The sequence below is a fragment of the Periplaneta americana genome, chromosome 2, assembly GCF_040183065.1.
Source record: "Periplaneta americana isolate PAMFEO1 chromosome 2, P.americana_PAMFEO1_priV1, whole genome shotgun sequence".
Taxonomy (NCBI): domain Eukaryota; kingdom Metazoa; phylum Arthropoda; class Insecta; order Blattodea; family Blattidae; genus Periplaneta; species Periplaneta americana.
The window spans coordinates 146,594,567-146,612,698 of NC_091118.1; the positions used below are offsets into that span (position 1 = coordinate 146,594,567).

The following is an 18,132-nucleotide window of genomic DNA, read 5'->3' on the forward strand; positions in this document are numbered from 1 at the left end:
CAACATTTTAATGGAGCCTTAAGAACCATCAACCAGGTTTTCACAACCACGAAAACCCAAAAACATACCAGGTTAAAAGCATATAAAGTTCTAGCAAGACCTGTCCTCATGTATGGTAGTGAGGCCTGGACTGTCCGATACTCAGATGTTCAACACCTAACTGCGGAAATGAGATTTCTAAGGAGGACTGCCGGCTACAGCTTGCTTGACCACAAAAGGAATGAACTAATTACAAAAGAATTGAAAATTATGCCTATTTATGAACATCTCAACCACTATAGACAAAAACAGCTTAACAATGTCAATAGAATGGACCATTCCAGACTCCCAAGACAAATTCTCCACTATATACCACATGGAAGACGATCTTTGGGATGCCCCCTGAAAAGATGGAGGAAACCATAACAGGCCACTAGGCCTAATACCTGCAAGGACGATTTGGTTAAAGATGGCAATGAAATTCATCAACAATTTACGGGCTGCTGCATCCACAAACAGACATTGAGTGACACTGCTAAATGATGCCAGAAGACAGTATCAAGAGTATGCTTCCTAGAAGTTAGTTGTAAATCAAAATTGTAAACAGTGTTTAACATTTATCTTCAGTTTCAGTAGTTTAGAGATTATTGTGTTTGTCTATGTATCCAACTACTATGGGTTCAAACCCTACCAAGGGAAACAGATTCTTTGAATGAAAAAATACAAAGCGTAGTTTTCATTACAAGAAAAGTAAAGCTGGAGATCAATGCAACCTTAATCATATTTTTCACCAATAGTCACGACTGGAAGTGCAGACAGTTCTGCAAGTGAACATCTGGTCATAAGAATAGAAATATATGAACATTCTTCAAGTGATGTTTAGAGTATCATGAAAAATTATACTCCCATATATATCTTTTACGATTTTATATAGATGGTAAACAGTAAGTATATGTTCTGTTTAACAATTCATCTATTTTCATCCGTTCAAAAAATTTCAATGCTTAGTAATTTAGTACTAACATAAACTATTTAGTAAAAATGTAAATCTGCATATTCACCCAATGAGTCCATGCTGGAATCTTCATCTACCCCATCGGGTGGTGGATACATTCCAAGTTCCAAATCTGACTCAGAAGATGCTTGTTCTTGTTTATTTTGATATTCATCAATTGCTTCCTCCTAAAAAGAAATACTGTTGGTTAAAACAGTCATTATAATGTTGGGTTTTAAGCAGTAACTATTCAATTTCGATCAAAGTGCATAGATAAAATCAAAACTAATTTCTAAAAATATTTTAGAATTAAAGGAGAGAGACCTCAAAAAGTAGGGTAGCTGCCCTTTTTTTCAAGGGTAACCATTAAAAGGTTCAGCCTACTGATTAATCAATAAAAAGACAATTGAGTTCCTTAATTAAAGATCTTTTTTCTGTCTCTGAATATTAATTTTTATAATTTATATATCAACAAAGTACAGAAATATTTAGAAACAAAGGCTGCATTCAGGGAGGAAAGTCAAATATAATGTTTACTCTGAAGGGTACTGAAAACGTTCTTTTTTTATTCTAAACTATCTATACACGAAGTATAATGGAAAACACTGTAATGCTGGAAAAAAGAGACGGGACTTCTTGCAAATACACATGTTTTCAGTAACATTGATGCAGAAAATGTTCTGAGCATGCTGTCCATCTGTCTGAATGTGTGCAGCAATTTCCCTTGAACTCCTGGATAGACTTCGTTCATTAAGTATGAGTAAATTTATCTCGAAAGATGCACATGAATGATATAAAATAATTTCAGTAAAAGATTAATAGGTCTTTATTTGAAATCAAAAACACAAAATGCCCAATAACTTGAAATTTATCCAAATGATTTTTCTCTAAAGGTTGTTTATTAGATGAAGAGATGAACAAATACTTACTTCCGACATTTCTGAATGTGACTCCATCTTCATCATAACTTGATGTGGTTTGTCTAATTGAGATGCTCCAACTCCACCTGTGCCTGAATGATGAGATTTGCGGCCACGACTACCAGCCACAGCATGGTGACTTGAAAGTGTAGGTGCTTAGACATAAGAACAGCCATTATAAAATTTACTATTTACGAACAGTAAGAAATGGGATTTTCTTTCCTTTGTAATAGAAGCTGTATTTATAAAATAATGTTAATTTACAAATAATTTTAAGTTAAATATTTCTCGCTCATATAAAAATTCTACAATTTTATCACTAATGAAAGAATTATTTATAATGTTCCCAGCAATGCCACCCATAATAAATTAAAGTGCATTTTACAAGCACACTATGACTTTTTCTTTTAGAAATTATCATATTCACTCTAGAACATTGAGTGTACTATTAATTTTATTATGCTTAAGAAAACGATTAATTTATTATTCTCAATAAAATTTTATATACCTGAGGAAACTGGAGTAGAATCATTTCTTTCATTTCGTCGTTTATAACGGTTATCAATCTCATCAGGAGACTCGAAGTCCATCAGCTTTGACGACTTCTTTCGCACACGGCCTGAACGTGACACCCCAGTCACTTCCAGGTCTGAAAACAATTTAGTAAGAATAACATAATAAGCATCTTTTAACAATGCTACCACAACTCAATGTTACTATAATTTCCTACAAAACTACGCTAGAAAATTTATGCTACATTATATGATATATTACATAAAGGAATATTGTCACTCACTATTACAACACCTGTTCACGTGTCAAGAGGGTCATTACAGAGTAATTGGCTAAGTACAAGTGGGGCCCCCTACCTCACTGATCCCTATAGATAGAACTTGAAATAGTATTCAACTATCAGCTGTGATAACAAGATTGACGATGATTAGCTTCCACTTCAAATTATGCAAAAAGAAAAATCTCTATTTCTCTGTCTTCATATGGAATTATGTACCAAATGTGTGACAGATAACAGAAAATAAATATTGCTAGACAAGAAACAAGACAATAGATACAACAATGAAGAAAATGACCTCAGTTGTCCCCTGTTACTGTTCTTCCATATGGATCACAGGTTCACACATGCCTGATATGATGCATTTTTCACGCGAAAAGAAACTCAAAGCACAGTTTCCTCATAAATGAAGTAAAGTTGGCTGTTCCATGTCATACTAAGTTTGTGGTTTATAAAGAAACTACTATAACCCTTTTCATGTGACTTAGTTGATGGAGATCGTGGATTTTTAGCTGCCCAGAACAACATAAGCCATTTGTGCTTAAGCAAAATTGCCGAATTGCAATATTAAGACTTAGTTGCTGTTAGTTATGGTAAATTAAATAGTACATGCTCTCAGACAAAAATAATGAGCCCTGGGTTATTTCTGAGAGTAAATTTAAAGATATAACTGAAGAGCTGCACTACAAAAAAAAAAAAAAAAAAAAAAAAAAAACTGGAAACACACAGAGCATTAGGCTCGCGAAACTTTAGAGCTGATGCGGAGACACAGGATATTGTCGAATTACTATTTTTTTTTTCTGCAGTCTGTCACAAGCTGGAACTTTGTAAAAACCCCAATATTCTCTAGAGCAGTGGTTCCCAAATTGAGTGGCACGACCCCCTGGTAGGGCACAGAACATTTTCAGAAGGGAGCATGTCAAGACGAAGTCCACCGCTGTGGAGTAATGGTCAGCACATCTGGCTATGAAACGAGCGGGCCCGGGTTCAAATCCTAGTTGGGGTTTTTTCTAGGATTTTCCTTCAACCAATTGAAGCAGAATTGCTGTGTAACGTTAGACATTGGACTCATTTCGTCATCATTAATTCACATATCATCCATACAATAGCCCGGGTTAAGTTCACGGTGCTGTGTGCTGTCCTTGTACAAGAGCGCGGCTAACGGCTACTCAATCATTCACAAGAATAGGAATGGTAAGCACAATAAGCCTCAGGCTGCAGTGTTAGCCTTCGTGTTTCTCCTCTGTAGAAGAGAAAAAAAAAAGTCAGGACGAATGTGGCACACTTCCTTACTTCAGTAGGCTAATTATTTGGTGCATTACACAGCAGTATGTGTGTGAAAAAAATGCCTATTCCGAAAAAGAGGCTCTATTCAGAAGATTACATCAGGTATGGCTTAAATTTTATTGTGTAAAGCTACAGTTAGCTTCCTCAGTGTATTGTATTCCATGCATGCTTCTTTAAAGTAATCATGCAATGCATCCTGTTAGCCTGGATATTTGAAAGACAAGTCTAAAAAGTTTTTTGTTAGAATACATAATTTTCTGAAATGCGTGGAGCTAAATTCTACTGGGAAATTCCTTAAGACAGTAAAAAGATGGTATAAACTTTCTACCAACTGTCCCTTTTAATAGAAAAAATATAACAAATAATATATGATTACTAAATTTCTTATCAAACTCTGCACTACTGATTGCAGTGCGTTTAGTTTTTGGAAATGACATTTAAAGCTGGTAAAAATCACACTACGAGGCAATACTGTAAAGCAGCAAATTATAGAAAATCAGCTTTCCCATTTATTTTACTGCAGTGTGAAGACTTAATGTATGTTCTCAGTCATGTCATTTGCTTGTTTGTGTGTATTGTATAGATAAACAATTTCTAGAAGAAATTGATGCTTTTTCCAAAATTTTTGGAAACAACATTGAAGGTTCGTGACGAATTTACTCCTGTGATTTTTCACTGAAAATTAATTTCTTGGAGAAGGTGGTAGGGATGTGTACAGAGGAGCACCAGTTGTGACTGGTTCACATTCTGGGTTCAGTCTTAACAAAACAAATCTAGCTGTAATATCAAATCATTGCATCATTCATAGTCGAGCTTCAGCCTCAAAAACTTTACCAAAGAGTTCAATAATGCATTTAATGTAGCATTTTAAGTTATAAACACTAACATCAAATAGTTTATATACCTGTAAGTTTGAAATTCTCTGCAGTGACCTCGGTGCTGATCATAACACCTCCCATTTTTTTTCCAATGTTATTAAATGGAAACATGTTGAATAGGTTGTATGTGCTCAACTATTTCTCCTGAATCAAGGATTAAAGACAAATCCTTCATAAACGAAACAACAAATTTTAAGTCCTGAATTAACAAAACCTATAACTAAAAGGCAAAATGTCCATTCTTCTGATTTCCTATGATACTATCAATGTTTTCTTTGAGTGGGGGGACGTGGACATCATGTAAACTGAGCAAAAATCCGTCCAATACCCACATCTTTCTACTATCAAAGTTCTTTCAAAAGGAACTGAAGTGCGATACTGAAGCTAAAAATAAATTTCAAACATTAGGTCAGAATGACTTTTAAGTACCATAATTTCTCACAACTATGGTCCACAATACAACCATTCAAAGAACATTGTAGAAGTATCATAGATCATTTATAGATCACTGCAGTGACTTGACTTGAAACTTCAGTACAGCAAAAATGTGGATAAACGAAGTACTATGTTATAGAGTGCAAAATTTGAATGACTGTATCATGGACCATAGTTGTGGGAAATTAAGGCAAATTATCTCCACAACTAGCCAAAAGTGATTCAGAAGTTCTGGAAATTGTTTAATTCTCCTGCACTTACCTATGTGCACCTGGATTTTCAACTTTAGCATCCTTAAAATACAAAAGAAAAAAAAAAAACTGGTCTGAGATGTGTTCCGACAAATTTGAAACCAGATATCAAAGGTCTTGAAAACAAGCAATGCCACCTGTATCATTAATTTTTTCTATGTGCTGTATTAGTTATAACAGAATTCCATGCAAGACATCTGATGGAAACAGTATAGAATTAATCAATGTTTTACGTCATTATTAAATAAAATAAAAGAACAATTTTAACAATAATTTAGGGAAACAGGACGCAATTAAAAAAAAAACGGGACATTTGGCATCCCGAGCAACTTTTCTCAGGAGAGGGGACAAGAGGCTGAAAAAAAGGAAGGACAATCCAATTAAAAAACAGGACGTCTGGTCACCCTAGCCTATAAGGAGTATTAAGGAAGCCAAAAAATGTGGGAGTTTCATCAGCATGTGCAGGAAATGATATCTGTTTCTACAAACATTCATCTTCTTCGAGGTTACAATATTTTATCTGGGTACATGTCATATTTAAATTACCACACTAACCATTGTTGAATTGGGACTGTGGGCTTGAGCACTGCTTTGTAAGTGATACTGACGTTTGTAACATCGTAACATTTCAGTTAATTTGATGAAGTGAAAGTAAAAGTTATTTAACAAGATAAAATATGCTGAAACGTAAATAGAGGAATATACAATAGAGGATATCAGATGATAGACATTAAGATATGAAGAGTCCACTGCAAGAATGATGGATGTCACTTTCTTGTCGAAAATGAACCAAGACTGTCAATGCATAGCTTAAGACATACAGAGTTATATGGCATTAACACTGATAGTCATTGTCCAGTAATGATCGGAAAATCACAGTTAAGCTTTGAGCACTAAGCATTTCAAACTTTCAATTGCTTCTCCTGCAAAATGTATTCCAAATGACATCCATCATTCTTGCAGTGGACTCTTCATATATGGATCATATGAGACAAAGAGGAAGGCAGAAAATAGGAAAAACTGGAAAAAAGCTGGTTTGCATTGAAAGACCTACCATTGGGAAGAACACTGAATGAATAAATGATACAAGAGAGTACCATTTAACTAGAAAGTTCGGTTTTGCTTTAATACAGAAAATTCTGTTGATTATAGTTCTTTGATCTAGGAGACAAATCAATAACTATCTTATTTCCATTAGTCAAATAAATTGCTTTGAACAAAAAAATTTCTGGATAATGGTAATCTGCCAGGATCGGTAAAGTTTACCATTGCTGACTTTATACCTTTATACAGAGATAGACCTATGAGAGTAACCTAAAATGGAACTCTTAGGCCAGGTGCACACAGAATCAGACGTAGTGCAATGCAACATTTTGTCTGTTGGTATTTGTCTTACACAACATTTCTTATCATGTGATGCAAACAGAATCAGATGCGACAAGACAGTCACAAGCAGACACGAAAAGACAACATTGGATGACTGGTTGAACTTGGTCGTGAGCAGACGGTCTGATAACTGCAACGTACTGCGTATGCGTGAGTAGACACGTCCACGATTACATGCTTCCTCTATCTACAGATACTAATGTTGTATACTGCACATTATTCAGAATGGAGATCAATATGGATAAATTAGTTGTTTTAGTACAGGGAAGACACGTTCTGTACGATCCCACTTTGAAACAATATCACAAAAATATGGGAAAAAATTAAAAATGAGATGAATACACCAGATGAATAATATATTGAGTTAATATATTTTTCATTATAGTGGCTCGTTTGGTAGTCATAAACATACAAAATGATATTTGTGCACTACATTAGTAGTATTTAATTATAAGACGCTTTCAATTGTATTGATTTTTAGGCATATTAAACGTCCTTAGGAAATAACCAAATACAATAGAATTTCTGATAAAGACAGTCTTATTGACGCCATTTTCTAGCCTAGGCCAGTTTTCCAATCCCACACAGTCAGCAGATCAGTTGTCGCGAGGCGTTGTGAGGCACTATATAAAGGAAAACGTCGCATCGGGCCTGATTCTGTGTGCACCTGGCCTTATTCGCTGGATAGTTGATTTGTGTACTATCGAGATAACACGTTTGCTAAAGAATTAAACAATAGGCCTACTGTGTAATTGATTTTATTCCATATTTAGACAGTTATCTCTTCATTAACAATATCATAAATATAGAGACTTCCTATGCATACCAGTCCCAGGTACCATAGTAGTGTTCTGTCAGCTTAACAATGATAGTGCAGAGCAACCATCCAGAGATAGCTAAGTGGTAAGAGGTGGAGTGGAACCAATATGCGTAGGAACTCTCTGTATTTCAGATAGACCTGTAATAGGTGATCAATCAGTTTAAATTGTGTTCTTTACAACTAAGTTACATAGGCCTAGATATTCCAGGTTAAAAATAACTCTCACTTCAGTTGTTTGTATACATAAACCAGGAAAGTAATAATGACTAACAAAATGTGTATTTAACACATGAATATGCTTTGCTTATAGACACGCATGTTTCAATAATAAAAATCATATTCATTAAAACTTTCACAAGCAGGGAACAACAGAGCACATCCAGCAACCAGAAAAGATCCATGCTGGAAAAAAATCGCACGACTTAATGAGTTATGTTTTGTAGGTCTTTGAAGCTTCACATCAATCACATCAGCAACAACAGTTCTCTCACTACACATCATCCTCTTGATTCCAGCCATCTTCATCTGACAAAAATCTCCGTTTTGATGTAGTGTTCATGTATGGCCGTAGAGCCCATTCGGTGTCGGCCGCGTCTGCATGATCCAATGTTCCTAATTTTATCTCATACAACTTAAGCTGAAATCGAGGCCCAACTTCACTTAATTCAATATCCTTGCCATTCACCTTCTTGTATGTATGGTGTCGAAATGCAATGTAATCATCATGGTTAGCGAAAGTAATCACTCTCTTACTATCCTCTTTTGGTACAGGAAACAAATATTTCAATATACTTGAAACACGATTTCCAAGAGAAGTCTTGAAATTGTGGAAGATCAAATGAGGATATTGTTCCGACATTGTTCCAATATCTGGTATGTCATGTCGCATTACGACATCAGTCATAGTAAAGTATGCAGTTGGTCCATATGGAAGATGACAAATAACTAAACTATCGGGTACACCTCGATGTTCATGAACAACAATGAAATCAGTCACATCATTGGCACGGCAGGCATGGAGAAGCTGCTTCATTTCATAGTTGCCGCGGTTCATACGCTGGGAATTGGGAAAGATGAGCCGAAGTTCTTTGACAAACATTTTAAGACGTGATGAAGGATCTCGCGAAGTTGTGATCATGATTTTGGGATCTTCAACACCTGCCCATCTATATTCGTCGTCTTCGTGTGTTCCGCCGCCTCCGCCAACCTCTGTTCCTATAGCCACAGACAGTTCTGGTCCTTTGTCTTCCCATTCTAATTTCTTCTGAAATGCCAAAGCACTTCTTCTTAAATCTGTATGGATTGGCAAATTTTCGTCGAGGCACCGTTTTAACCTATCTTTCTTCTCTTGAATCTTGCGTTTCTTTCCTTCTATCGCTTTCCTATATAAATACTCTCTTCTCAGTCGTGCCTGACGGCGTAACATTTTTTTCTAATAAAATAACCACTTATATTTCAAAGATGCAGTATATTGTAAAGCTTACACCATATGAAACTCCATGCAAAACATGCTGTAAACGAAACTGGTCTACACCACCATTATGTACTCAGTACTGCCAACCAAAAAATTAGGAACCTTGGGAATCTTGCTACGGTTCAACCACCGCCCGCTGGATTCGATGCGATCCAGCGGGCGGTGGTTCAAACAAATTTCGCTACGTTCCACTACACACGTAAAAGCTTTTATTTAAGGGCTTAGCCGTGCGTTTTTAAACGCTCCAGTAAAGAGCTTCTTGCAGCAAATAAAAACAGGGTTGAAAAAACTCTATACGTTGCAAGACGAAAACATGCATTCCGCCATGATGGATCGTGCCAAAGGCTCTGATCGTGCAGAAAACTCGTAAAGCGGTGTATGGATTTTCGTTTATTGTTGTTAAAATTGTCTAGTAATAATAATTTCATGTCATTATGATGGAAATACAAACTATTTAATATATTTGTTTCTTTTAAGGGTAAATTCATAGAAGCCAATATTAATTGTCCACCATTTTGCAGTCAGCTGCCGAATTGCGTTTTTTACCCTCTTTTTACTGCAACGAAGTCATGAAGCGCTTTAAAAAAACGCACGGAAATTCTGCAGCGAAGGTACGGTCACACATCGCTACTTTTGCAGCGCTGCAGTACAAAAAACTACGCAACTTTCGTACTGCAACGTGTGAACAAAGGTGCAGCCCGAAAAGTAGCGGCTGCCGAACCTGCTGCCAGCTACTATTTCATGCTGCGCGCAGCTTATAAGTAGCGATGTGTGAACAGGGTTCTCGGGGTTGCAGCTGCAGCATTTTTGGTATCGGTTTTGTTTAAACTTTTGCTGCGGTTGCGACCAGTGTTGCCACCCAAATGTGCCTCTGATACTTTCATTGTTTGGATATAATTTAATGTTAGATGTTATGAAAATAAATGGTTTGTAACAGTTACTAATAAATGTACAACACAGAGTATATTTGCTGACTATATGACTAATTTTTTTTTTAAATTTTCCCCAGTATGGTTTCAAACAGAAGGGTTGCCAACATACATTACGTGCATATGCTGTTGTTTATCAGATAGGGTTCTAGTTACTGCCCCGTGACAGTCCTGATGTATTTTATATTTTGATGATTGGTTAATTAATATTAACCCGGCACACTCACATTCATACAAATTTCCAGCCTCTAGACACCCAGGTAATTTTTATTCTTCAACAAAAATTCACCGAGAGCTCAGCCCGGGAATCGAACCCGGAACCTCCAGACTTGTAAGCCAGCATGCTGACCAACAGACCACGGAGGCAGTCTGCTTCAAGTTTTGCTTAAAAAAACCGCACGGGTAATTAATTCCACTATTTTCACTGCAGACATGATCTGGAGTCAGGGCTGGTAAATGCAAATACAAACCAAAGCGCGAAATTGAAACGTTCCATTAAACAATTTCGAAACTTGACATTTCAGACTTGGCTGCGGAAGGCACAAATTCTTAAATTGGACCCCTTTCTGTATAGTATAGATTAGGCTGTCCATAGTTGTTTGGATGATGATGATGCTGTAGAGATTATAATAATAATAATAATAATAATAATAATAATAATAATAATAATAATAATAATAATAAACGCACACAATGTGACAATTGAACAATGAAATTCTGAGCTAGATACACCCCGAGATAAAACTGAATCAATGGTTCTTAGGTGGTACTTCATATAAGTTTACCATCAGTGGTACGGTCCGTGCGTTTTTTAAAGAGCTTCATGACTTTCCTGCAGCAAAAAGAGGGTCGAAAAAATAACCTTAAAAGAAACGATCATGTTAAATAGTTTGGACTTCCATGATAGTGACATGAAATTACTATTACTAGACGATTTTAACAATAATAAACTTTGCAAAAGATCAAAACACGCATTCCGCCATGATAGATCGTGCAGCAAACTCGTAAAGCAGTTTTTGGATTTGCTGCACGGTTGCTGCAGCAAAGGTAAAGCAAATGTAATAAAAGAACAGTCTTGCTGCAGCACTTCACGTTTCGCTTAAAAAAAACTGCACAGGCAAATGTAATAAAAGAATGGTCTTGCTGCAGCACTTCACGTTTCGCTTAAAAAAAACCGCACAGGCAAATGTAATAAAAGAATGGTCTTGCTGCAGCACTTCACGTTTCGCTTAAAAAAAACTGCACAGGCAAATGTAATAAAAGAATGGTCTTGCTGCAGCACTTCACGTTTCGCTTAAAAAAAACCGCACAGGCAAATGTAATAAAAGAATGGTCTTGCTGCAGCACTTCACGTTTCGCTTAAAAAAAACTGCACAGGCAAATGTAATAAAAGAATGGTCTTGCTGCAGCACTTCACGTTTCGCTTAAAAAAACTGCACAGGCAAATGTAATAAAAGAATGGTCTTGCTGCAGCACTTCACGTTTCGCTTAAAAAAAACTGCACAGGCAAATGTAATAAAAGAATGGGTCTTGCTGCAGCACTTCACGTTTCGCTTAAAAAAAACCGCACAGGCAAATGTAATAAAAGAATGGTCTTGCTGCAGCACTTCACGTTTCGCTTAAAAAAAACTGCACAGGCAAATGTAATAAAAGAATGGTCTTGCTGCAGCACTTACCGTTTCGCTTAAAAAAAACTGCACAGGCAAATGTAATAAAAGAATGGTCTTGCTGCAGCACTTCACGTTTCGCTTAAAAAAAACTGCACAGGCAAATGTAATAAAAGAATGGTCTTGCTGCAGCACTTCACGTTTCGCTTAAAAAAAACTGCACAGGCAAATGTAATAAAAGAATGTTCTTGCTGCAGCACTTCACGTTTCGCTTAAAAAAAACCGCACAGGCAAATGTAATAAAAGAATGGTCTTGCTGCAGCACTTCACGTTTCGCTTAAAAAAAACTGCACAGGCAAATGTAATAAAAGAATGGTCTTGCTGCAGCACTTCACGTTTCGCTTAAAAAAAACTGCACAGGCAAATGTAATAAAAGAATGGTCTTGCTGCAGCACTTCACGTTTCGCTTAAAAAAAACTGCACAGGCAAATGTAATAAAAGAATGGTCTTGCTGCAGCACTTCACGTTTCGCTTAAAAAAAACTGCACAGGCAAATGTAATAAAAGAATGGTCTTGCTGCAGCACTTCACGTTTCGCTTAAAAAAAACCGCACAGGCAAATGTAATAAAAGAATGGTCTTGCTGCAGCACTTCACGTTTCGCTTAAAAAAAACTGCACAGGCAAATGTAATAAAAGAATGGTCTTGCTGCAGCACTTCACGTTTCGCTTAAAAAAAACTGCACAGGCAAATGTAATAAAAGAATGGTCTTGCTGCAGCACTTCACGTTTCGCTTAAAAAAAACTGCACAGGCAAATGTAATAAAAGAATGGGTCTTGCTGCAGCACTTCACGTTTCGCTTAAAAAAAACCGCACAGGCAAATGTAATAAAAGAATGGTCTTGCTGCAGCACTTCACGTTTCGCTTAAAAAAAACTGCACAGGCAAATGTAATAAAAGAATGGTCTTGCTGCAGCACTTCACGTTTCGCTTAAAAAAAACCTCACAGGCAAATGTAATAAAAGAATGGTCTTGCTGCAGCACTTCACGTTTCGCTTTAAAAAACGCACGGGTTGCTGTGGCTTACTATTGTAGCCTTCCCTCACAAACATTCGTAACACTCGAGAGGTCCAGGACACAATACTAGGGAAACTGACGATTTCCCAAGTACTTCATCAATAGTGTTGAGAAATATATGCACTAAAAAATCTAAAATATGCATGCAAATAAGCACTGAAAAATGCCGAAATATGCACTAAAAACTGAAAAACTGGCAAACTTACCATAGTATAGAATCCAATGAAAAACAAAACACTAGTCATATAACAGGAAATATTCAAATTATTGAGCTTAAAGAAAAACACAGTCACTAATTTCTGAGTTACAGCCTTAATGATTATTGCTAATTTAATTGAAACCAATTTTACACAGTCAATTTATTTTCTTTTATAGGACATGATTGTGTAAAACTTTGTGATACAATAACTCTTTCCATATTATCAGGATACAATTTGTTTCTCCTGTCAGTGAATATGAACTTGTACATAGATAAAGTTCTTTCCACATCACATGATGTGAAGGGACAAAACTTATAATCCGGCAATAAGGTAGGGTCAACGTCCACATTACTATCGTACCCTTGAAGCACTTTGCTAATTTCTCTCATCTTCTTTAATCCATTATTCTTAGCTAGGACGATAGCCATTTTCTCTTTGATGATCTCATCTTGTATGTACAGTAGCATGCAAATTAATCCAAACACGACATATTTTTACATTTTCTGTCATTGTTGGCCTCACAGCTGCTCATACCGCTTTAATTGACATCTGTAGTACGTGTAATTCCATTGTTGAAGGTCTGTCATTATTTTTTTTATAATATGTGACATTTTGCCTGTCGTTTTGTACTTATAAGCATTTCAGTTGTGTTGAAGACTTAATACTGCAATCCTGTGTACATTCTGTCGTCTTCACAAATGGACACAACTCCACGAAAACGGTCTAAAATTATACATTAGCAGAGCATTCTTCTATGACACAGAGGCAAATTGCTGCAGAATGTCACATCGGTTTGGCTACTGTTAATTCGATCATAAAACGATACAGAGAGACTGGATCCATCACACCCCAGAAAAAAGGAAACTGTGGCCGGAAAAGGAACACTTCACCTGCAGATGATCATTTAATTGTCAGGAAAAGTCAATTAAATTCTAGACTAACTGCTGTCGACTTAACCCGCGAATTAACGGCTATCACTGGGGCGAATATTCACGTCACAACAGTGCGGCGTAGGCTTTTGGAAGCTGGATGAAGGGCTCGTAAGCCTATTAAGAAGCAACTGCTAACCCCTGTTATGTGCAAAAAACGCTTAATGTGGGCAAAATTCATCAACACTGGACAGTGAATGACTGGAAGAATGTACTTTTTTCCGATGAGTCTCATTTCGAGGTCCACCGTGTTTCTTACGTACGGAAAGGATCCGAAAAAGTAACAGCAGCTCATCTCCAACAAGCACCCAAATACCCCCCCCCCCCAAGTAATGTTTTGGGGTTGTTTTACACATGAAGGGCCTGGAGCATTAATACCTATAAAGGGAATGATGAATTCTGGCAAATATATTCACTTATTGGAAACCAGAATCGTACCCCAGCTGCAAAAATCATTTCTGGATGGCAGAGGTGTGTTCCAACAAGACCTGGCACCATGCCATACGTCTCGAAAAACTACAGAATTCTTCAACAAGAAGAATATTCAGGTACTCCCCTGGCCAGGCAACTCACCCGACATCAACCCCATTGAGAACTTGTGGTCAATTTGCAAAAGGAGAATGCAAAAAATGGATTGTTCTACAAAGGAGAAGATGATTTCTGCCCTCATTGGTGTATGGTTTCGCGATGAAGAAATGAAGAATATTTGTGGGAAATTAGTGGAATCCATGCCAAATCGTCTCAGAGCTGTTATTAGGAACAAGAGAGGCCACATAGATTACTGAGGTAGTCTTAGATCCTTTTTTTATCCTGTTTGAGTGTTTTTCCATAAGTAATTACGTTGTTTGGATTAATTTGCACGCTACTGTATATAGCACCAGACACTCCCACGGAAGACATAATAGATACAGTTCTTCAACCAACTTCACGAGTACTGAATGAAGAAAATGCAATTTTATCTGGGGACCTGAATTGTAGACTTGACAAACCGAGCACAAAATTCGACCATTTTATAGACTATGGAAGAAGAAGGATTCGCTCTAGTCAATAGCAAATACCTCAAAACCTACTTCACATATAATAACTCTAATGCGATAGACCTTGTCTCCTATAGGGGTAAAGACATCACAACCAAAAAACAAGATTTCTGGAAATCAGGTGCAGCTCCCATTAGGAAGCATATTCCAATAATAACAGAATTAGAACTAAGCCCTTCACAACCTGTAAACACTTCAAGTGGCATTCTGAGATTCTCAAGAAGAATTGCGGGATCAAAAATCCAGAACTCTGGAATATAAAGGAAATGAGAAATCTCATAGCGAAAGGCAACTCGATGACACCATCAGTAGCACAACAAACCTAATGAGAAAGGCCGCCACACCTACACACAACAATGGTTTGACAGCGAGTGCTGTGCCATGCGGAAGCGCACACTGTCTGTGTTACAACAAGCGAGAACAACGCAATCCCAGAACAACTAGAAACATACGCAGAAATGAGATGGCAATACAAACGTCTCTTCAAAACAAAGAAATCCACACATCTAGAGACAGAAGCCATGAAGCTAGTTGAGAAAACCAAAGAAACCCCTTCATCGCACTCAAGAGAAAGCATACAGTGAAAGCCAGAGAAAACCCAATGCTGACATGGGAAAACCACTTCACAACCATCCTCAACCAATTCAATAAGGAAGTACCATACACAGGGAATCGATCGACATATCAATACCTCCGTCCAGATACAACAGGAAGAAATTCAACTAACAATCAACAAGGACAAAACAGGAAAAGCAGCAGGATCAGATGGAATTTACATAGAACACATCCAATCAGCACAGCCAAGATTCCTTTGACTTGGAGAACATCAGTAGTAAAAGTGTTATACAAAGGAAAAGTACTGACAACCCCAAATCATACCAAGGAATTGGCCTTGAGCATAATCTGTTCAAAATTTTCACAAGAATACTGACCAACAGATTCATTAAGAAAGTGAATACTTTCATCCCAGAATCCCAATTCGGTTTTCGGAAAGGAAGACGCATGCTACAAGCAGTAATGCTTCTCCAAGAAAACATACAGGAGACACTGAGACACATGAAGGAGAAGTACTATGCGGTTGTCATTGACTATTGCAAAGCTTTTGACAGGATAAACAGGGAAATCCTCATTAAAAAACGAACAAATCTTATCAGAAGCAACAACCCAACTACTAGAATCATACAGAATATCTTGAAATACAACACGGTGATAATAGATGATGAAGTCACTACACCAAGAGAGGTAACACAGACCAACAGTGTGCTCCAAGGAGATCCCATAAGCCCGCTACTTTTCAATGTCGGACATAACGACTATCACTAAGGATACCCCTATGACTAGCCTAATCCTGTATGCCGATGATATGGCTCTTGGATCTCCTAATAAGGAAGAACTGCAGAAAGCACTAAACGAGCTAGAAAAATGGGCAGGGGAAAACCAGTTCGTCATAAATGAAGACAAAACAGTAGCAATGGTTTTCAGAAAGGGTGAGAGGATTTCTGCAAGCGACTCCTTATTCTTAAAAGACACACCCCTGGAAATAGTTAAGAAATTCAAATATCTGGGCGTCACACTACAGTCAACCTTAAACTCACACAGCTTCCATATCCAAGAAAGAACAACCGCCACCATCAAAGCCATGAATATAAAAAACATACATTATGCTCAATCTCTCCACAACAATGACTCTTTTCAACTCCACCATAACACCAATTGCAACATATGGAATAAAAATAATCTGGAACAAACTTACAACAAACGATCTGGATAGATTAGACAAGATTAAAGCAAGATTCCTAAAGAAAGCTTTGAGAACAGGAAAATCAGCACCTTCTAGATTGCTGTTGGCCAGGGAAACCTTCTTCATCGAAGACATAAGAATGAAGATGCTGCTACCATCCACCGAACCTTACAACACGCTAATGGAAATACACAGCAGAAAACGAGAGGAAGTGGAACCTGAATTCTACAGTACCAGTGCAATGATAGACGAATTCCAGTCACCAGATTCACCATTCACGGTTTCCACCACAAAATATGCACCACAAATCGATTTCATCAGTCTACTACAAAATGTAGGCCTATCTGCAGTTTGTGTAATCAACACTGTGAGCGCTACCACCTACCAGTCTGTAAAAACAGAATTAAGTCAATCAACGAATATAGCAAGGAATAAACTAACCCCGGAATAATGCCCTTTCAGGCGCACTTTTATCTTATTATTATTGCCCTCTTGTATGTGCAGTACACTTATTTTGGCCAAATTGTCTTATACTGTTAGGTCTATATATGATGTGATATTGAATAGAATTTCAACAAATGTAAAAACGAAAATACGTATTATCTGATATAGCTCCGTCAAAAATTGAATTACATCACACTTATGATAAAATAAATAACTTTCTTTTTTTTTTTTTTTTGTATAGGTGCTTTGACAGTACCTCTGTTGTCAGTGTTGACTCGACTCTACTGGTAACCTTGTTATGTTGATATCTTGAAGGGCTATGGAACTACAAAGACGAAAAGGAATTCTACTTTAAACCAACTGCACGTTTGTCATATTATGCATTTTTCTCATCATACGTAGGCCTATTGGTTTTTATATTGTTCTTTAAAAGATATCAATAAAGCTAAATGACAATCATGAACTGGAACTATTCGCAAATTCGATATATCGAAACTTTGAAGAACTTATGGTTATAAATGAATTACATATGAAAAGTATATTCCAACTGATTATAACTCTTTATAAGTCACTCACCTTCCTGCTTTACACGTTTTTGTTGAAAACCATCGAACATCTCACCACTCTCACTCTTCTTCCTTTTTGGCGTCTTTTCCATGATTGGATTTCAATGTACAGTTTCTTAGTGCAAGATTTTTATATTACTGAAATTTACCCTAGTAAATTTATAGGAAATACAAACATATAACAGATCGAATTAATGTTGACAATAATTAATACCAATATTTAATAGTAAATCGCCCTTCTATAAGTACAACTTCCATTCAATAATGTCAACATCAGACTCTTCGATAGTTTTGATTTCGATAGCTTCTCTAACTCGACCAATGCCCTCTCGATCTAGACCTCACGATGGCAGTGGCTCGACCTTTATCGATCTATGTGATGTCCCATGGA

The 18,132-nt window shown here is 36.9% G+C and overlaps 2 protein-coding genes across 2 annotated transcripts in view; both read right to left on the minus strand.

Moving 5' to 3' along the window:
* The window catches only part of LOC138694667 (HMG box-containing protein 4), a 34,159-nt gene extending 16,143 nt beyond the window's left edge, over positions 1 to 18,016 (minus strand). The window contains exons 1-4 of the mRNA XM_069818626.1: positions 17,752 to 18,016; positions 2,402 to 2,542; positions 1,903 to 2,048; positions 1,041 to 1,161 (exon numbers count right to left, since the gene is read on the minus strand). Of these exons, the coding sequence (XP_069674727.1) occupies positions 1,041 to 1,161; positions 1,903 to 2,048; positions 2,402 to 2,542; positions 17,752 to 17,833 (490 nt within the window). The 5' untranslated portion in view covers positions 17,834 to 18,016. The remainder of the gene's footprint in view (positions 1 to 1,040; positions 1,162 to 1,902; positions 2,049 to 2,401; positions 2,543 to 17,751) is intronic.
* LOC138694663 (U3 small nucleolar ribonucleoprotein protein IMP4) lies at positions 7,663 to 9,303 on the minus strand. The gene has a single exon (XM_069818619.1). It carries the CDS (start codon positions 9,164 to 9,166, stop codon positions 8,231 to 8,233), a length of 936 nt encoding a protein of 311 aa, XP_069674720.1. The 5' UTR covers positions 9,167 to 9,303; the 3' UTR covers positions 7,663 to 8,230.
* Positions 18,017 to 18,132: the final 116 nt, after the last annotated feature.

Bases quoted from the DNA above. Each gene is read 5' to 3' on its own strand.
- LOC138694663 (XM_069818619.1), bottom strand. From the start codon at position 9,166: ATGTTACGCCGTCAGGCACGACTGAGAAGAGAGTATTTATATAGGAAA.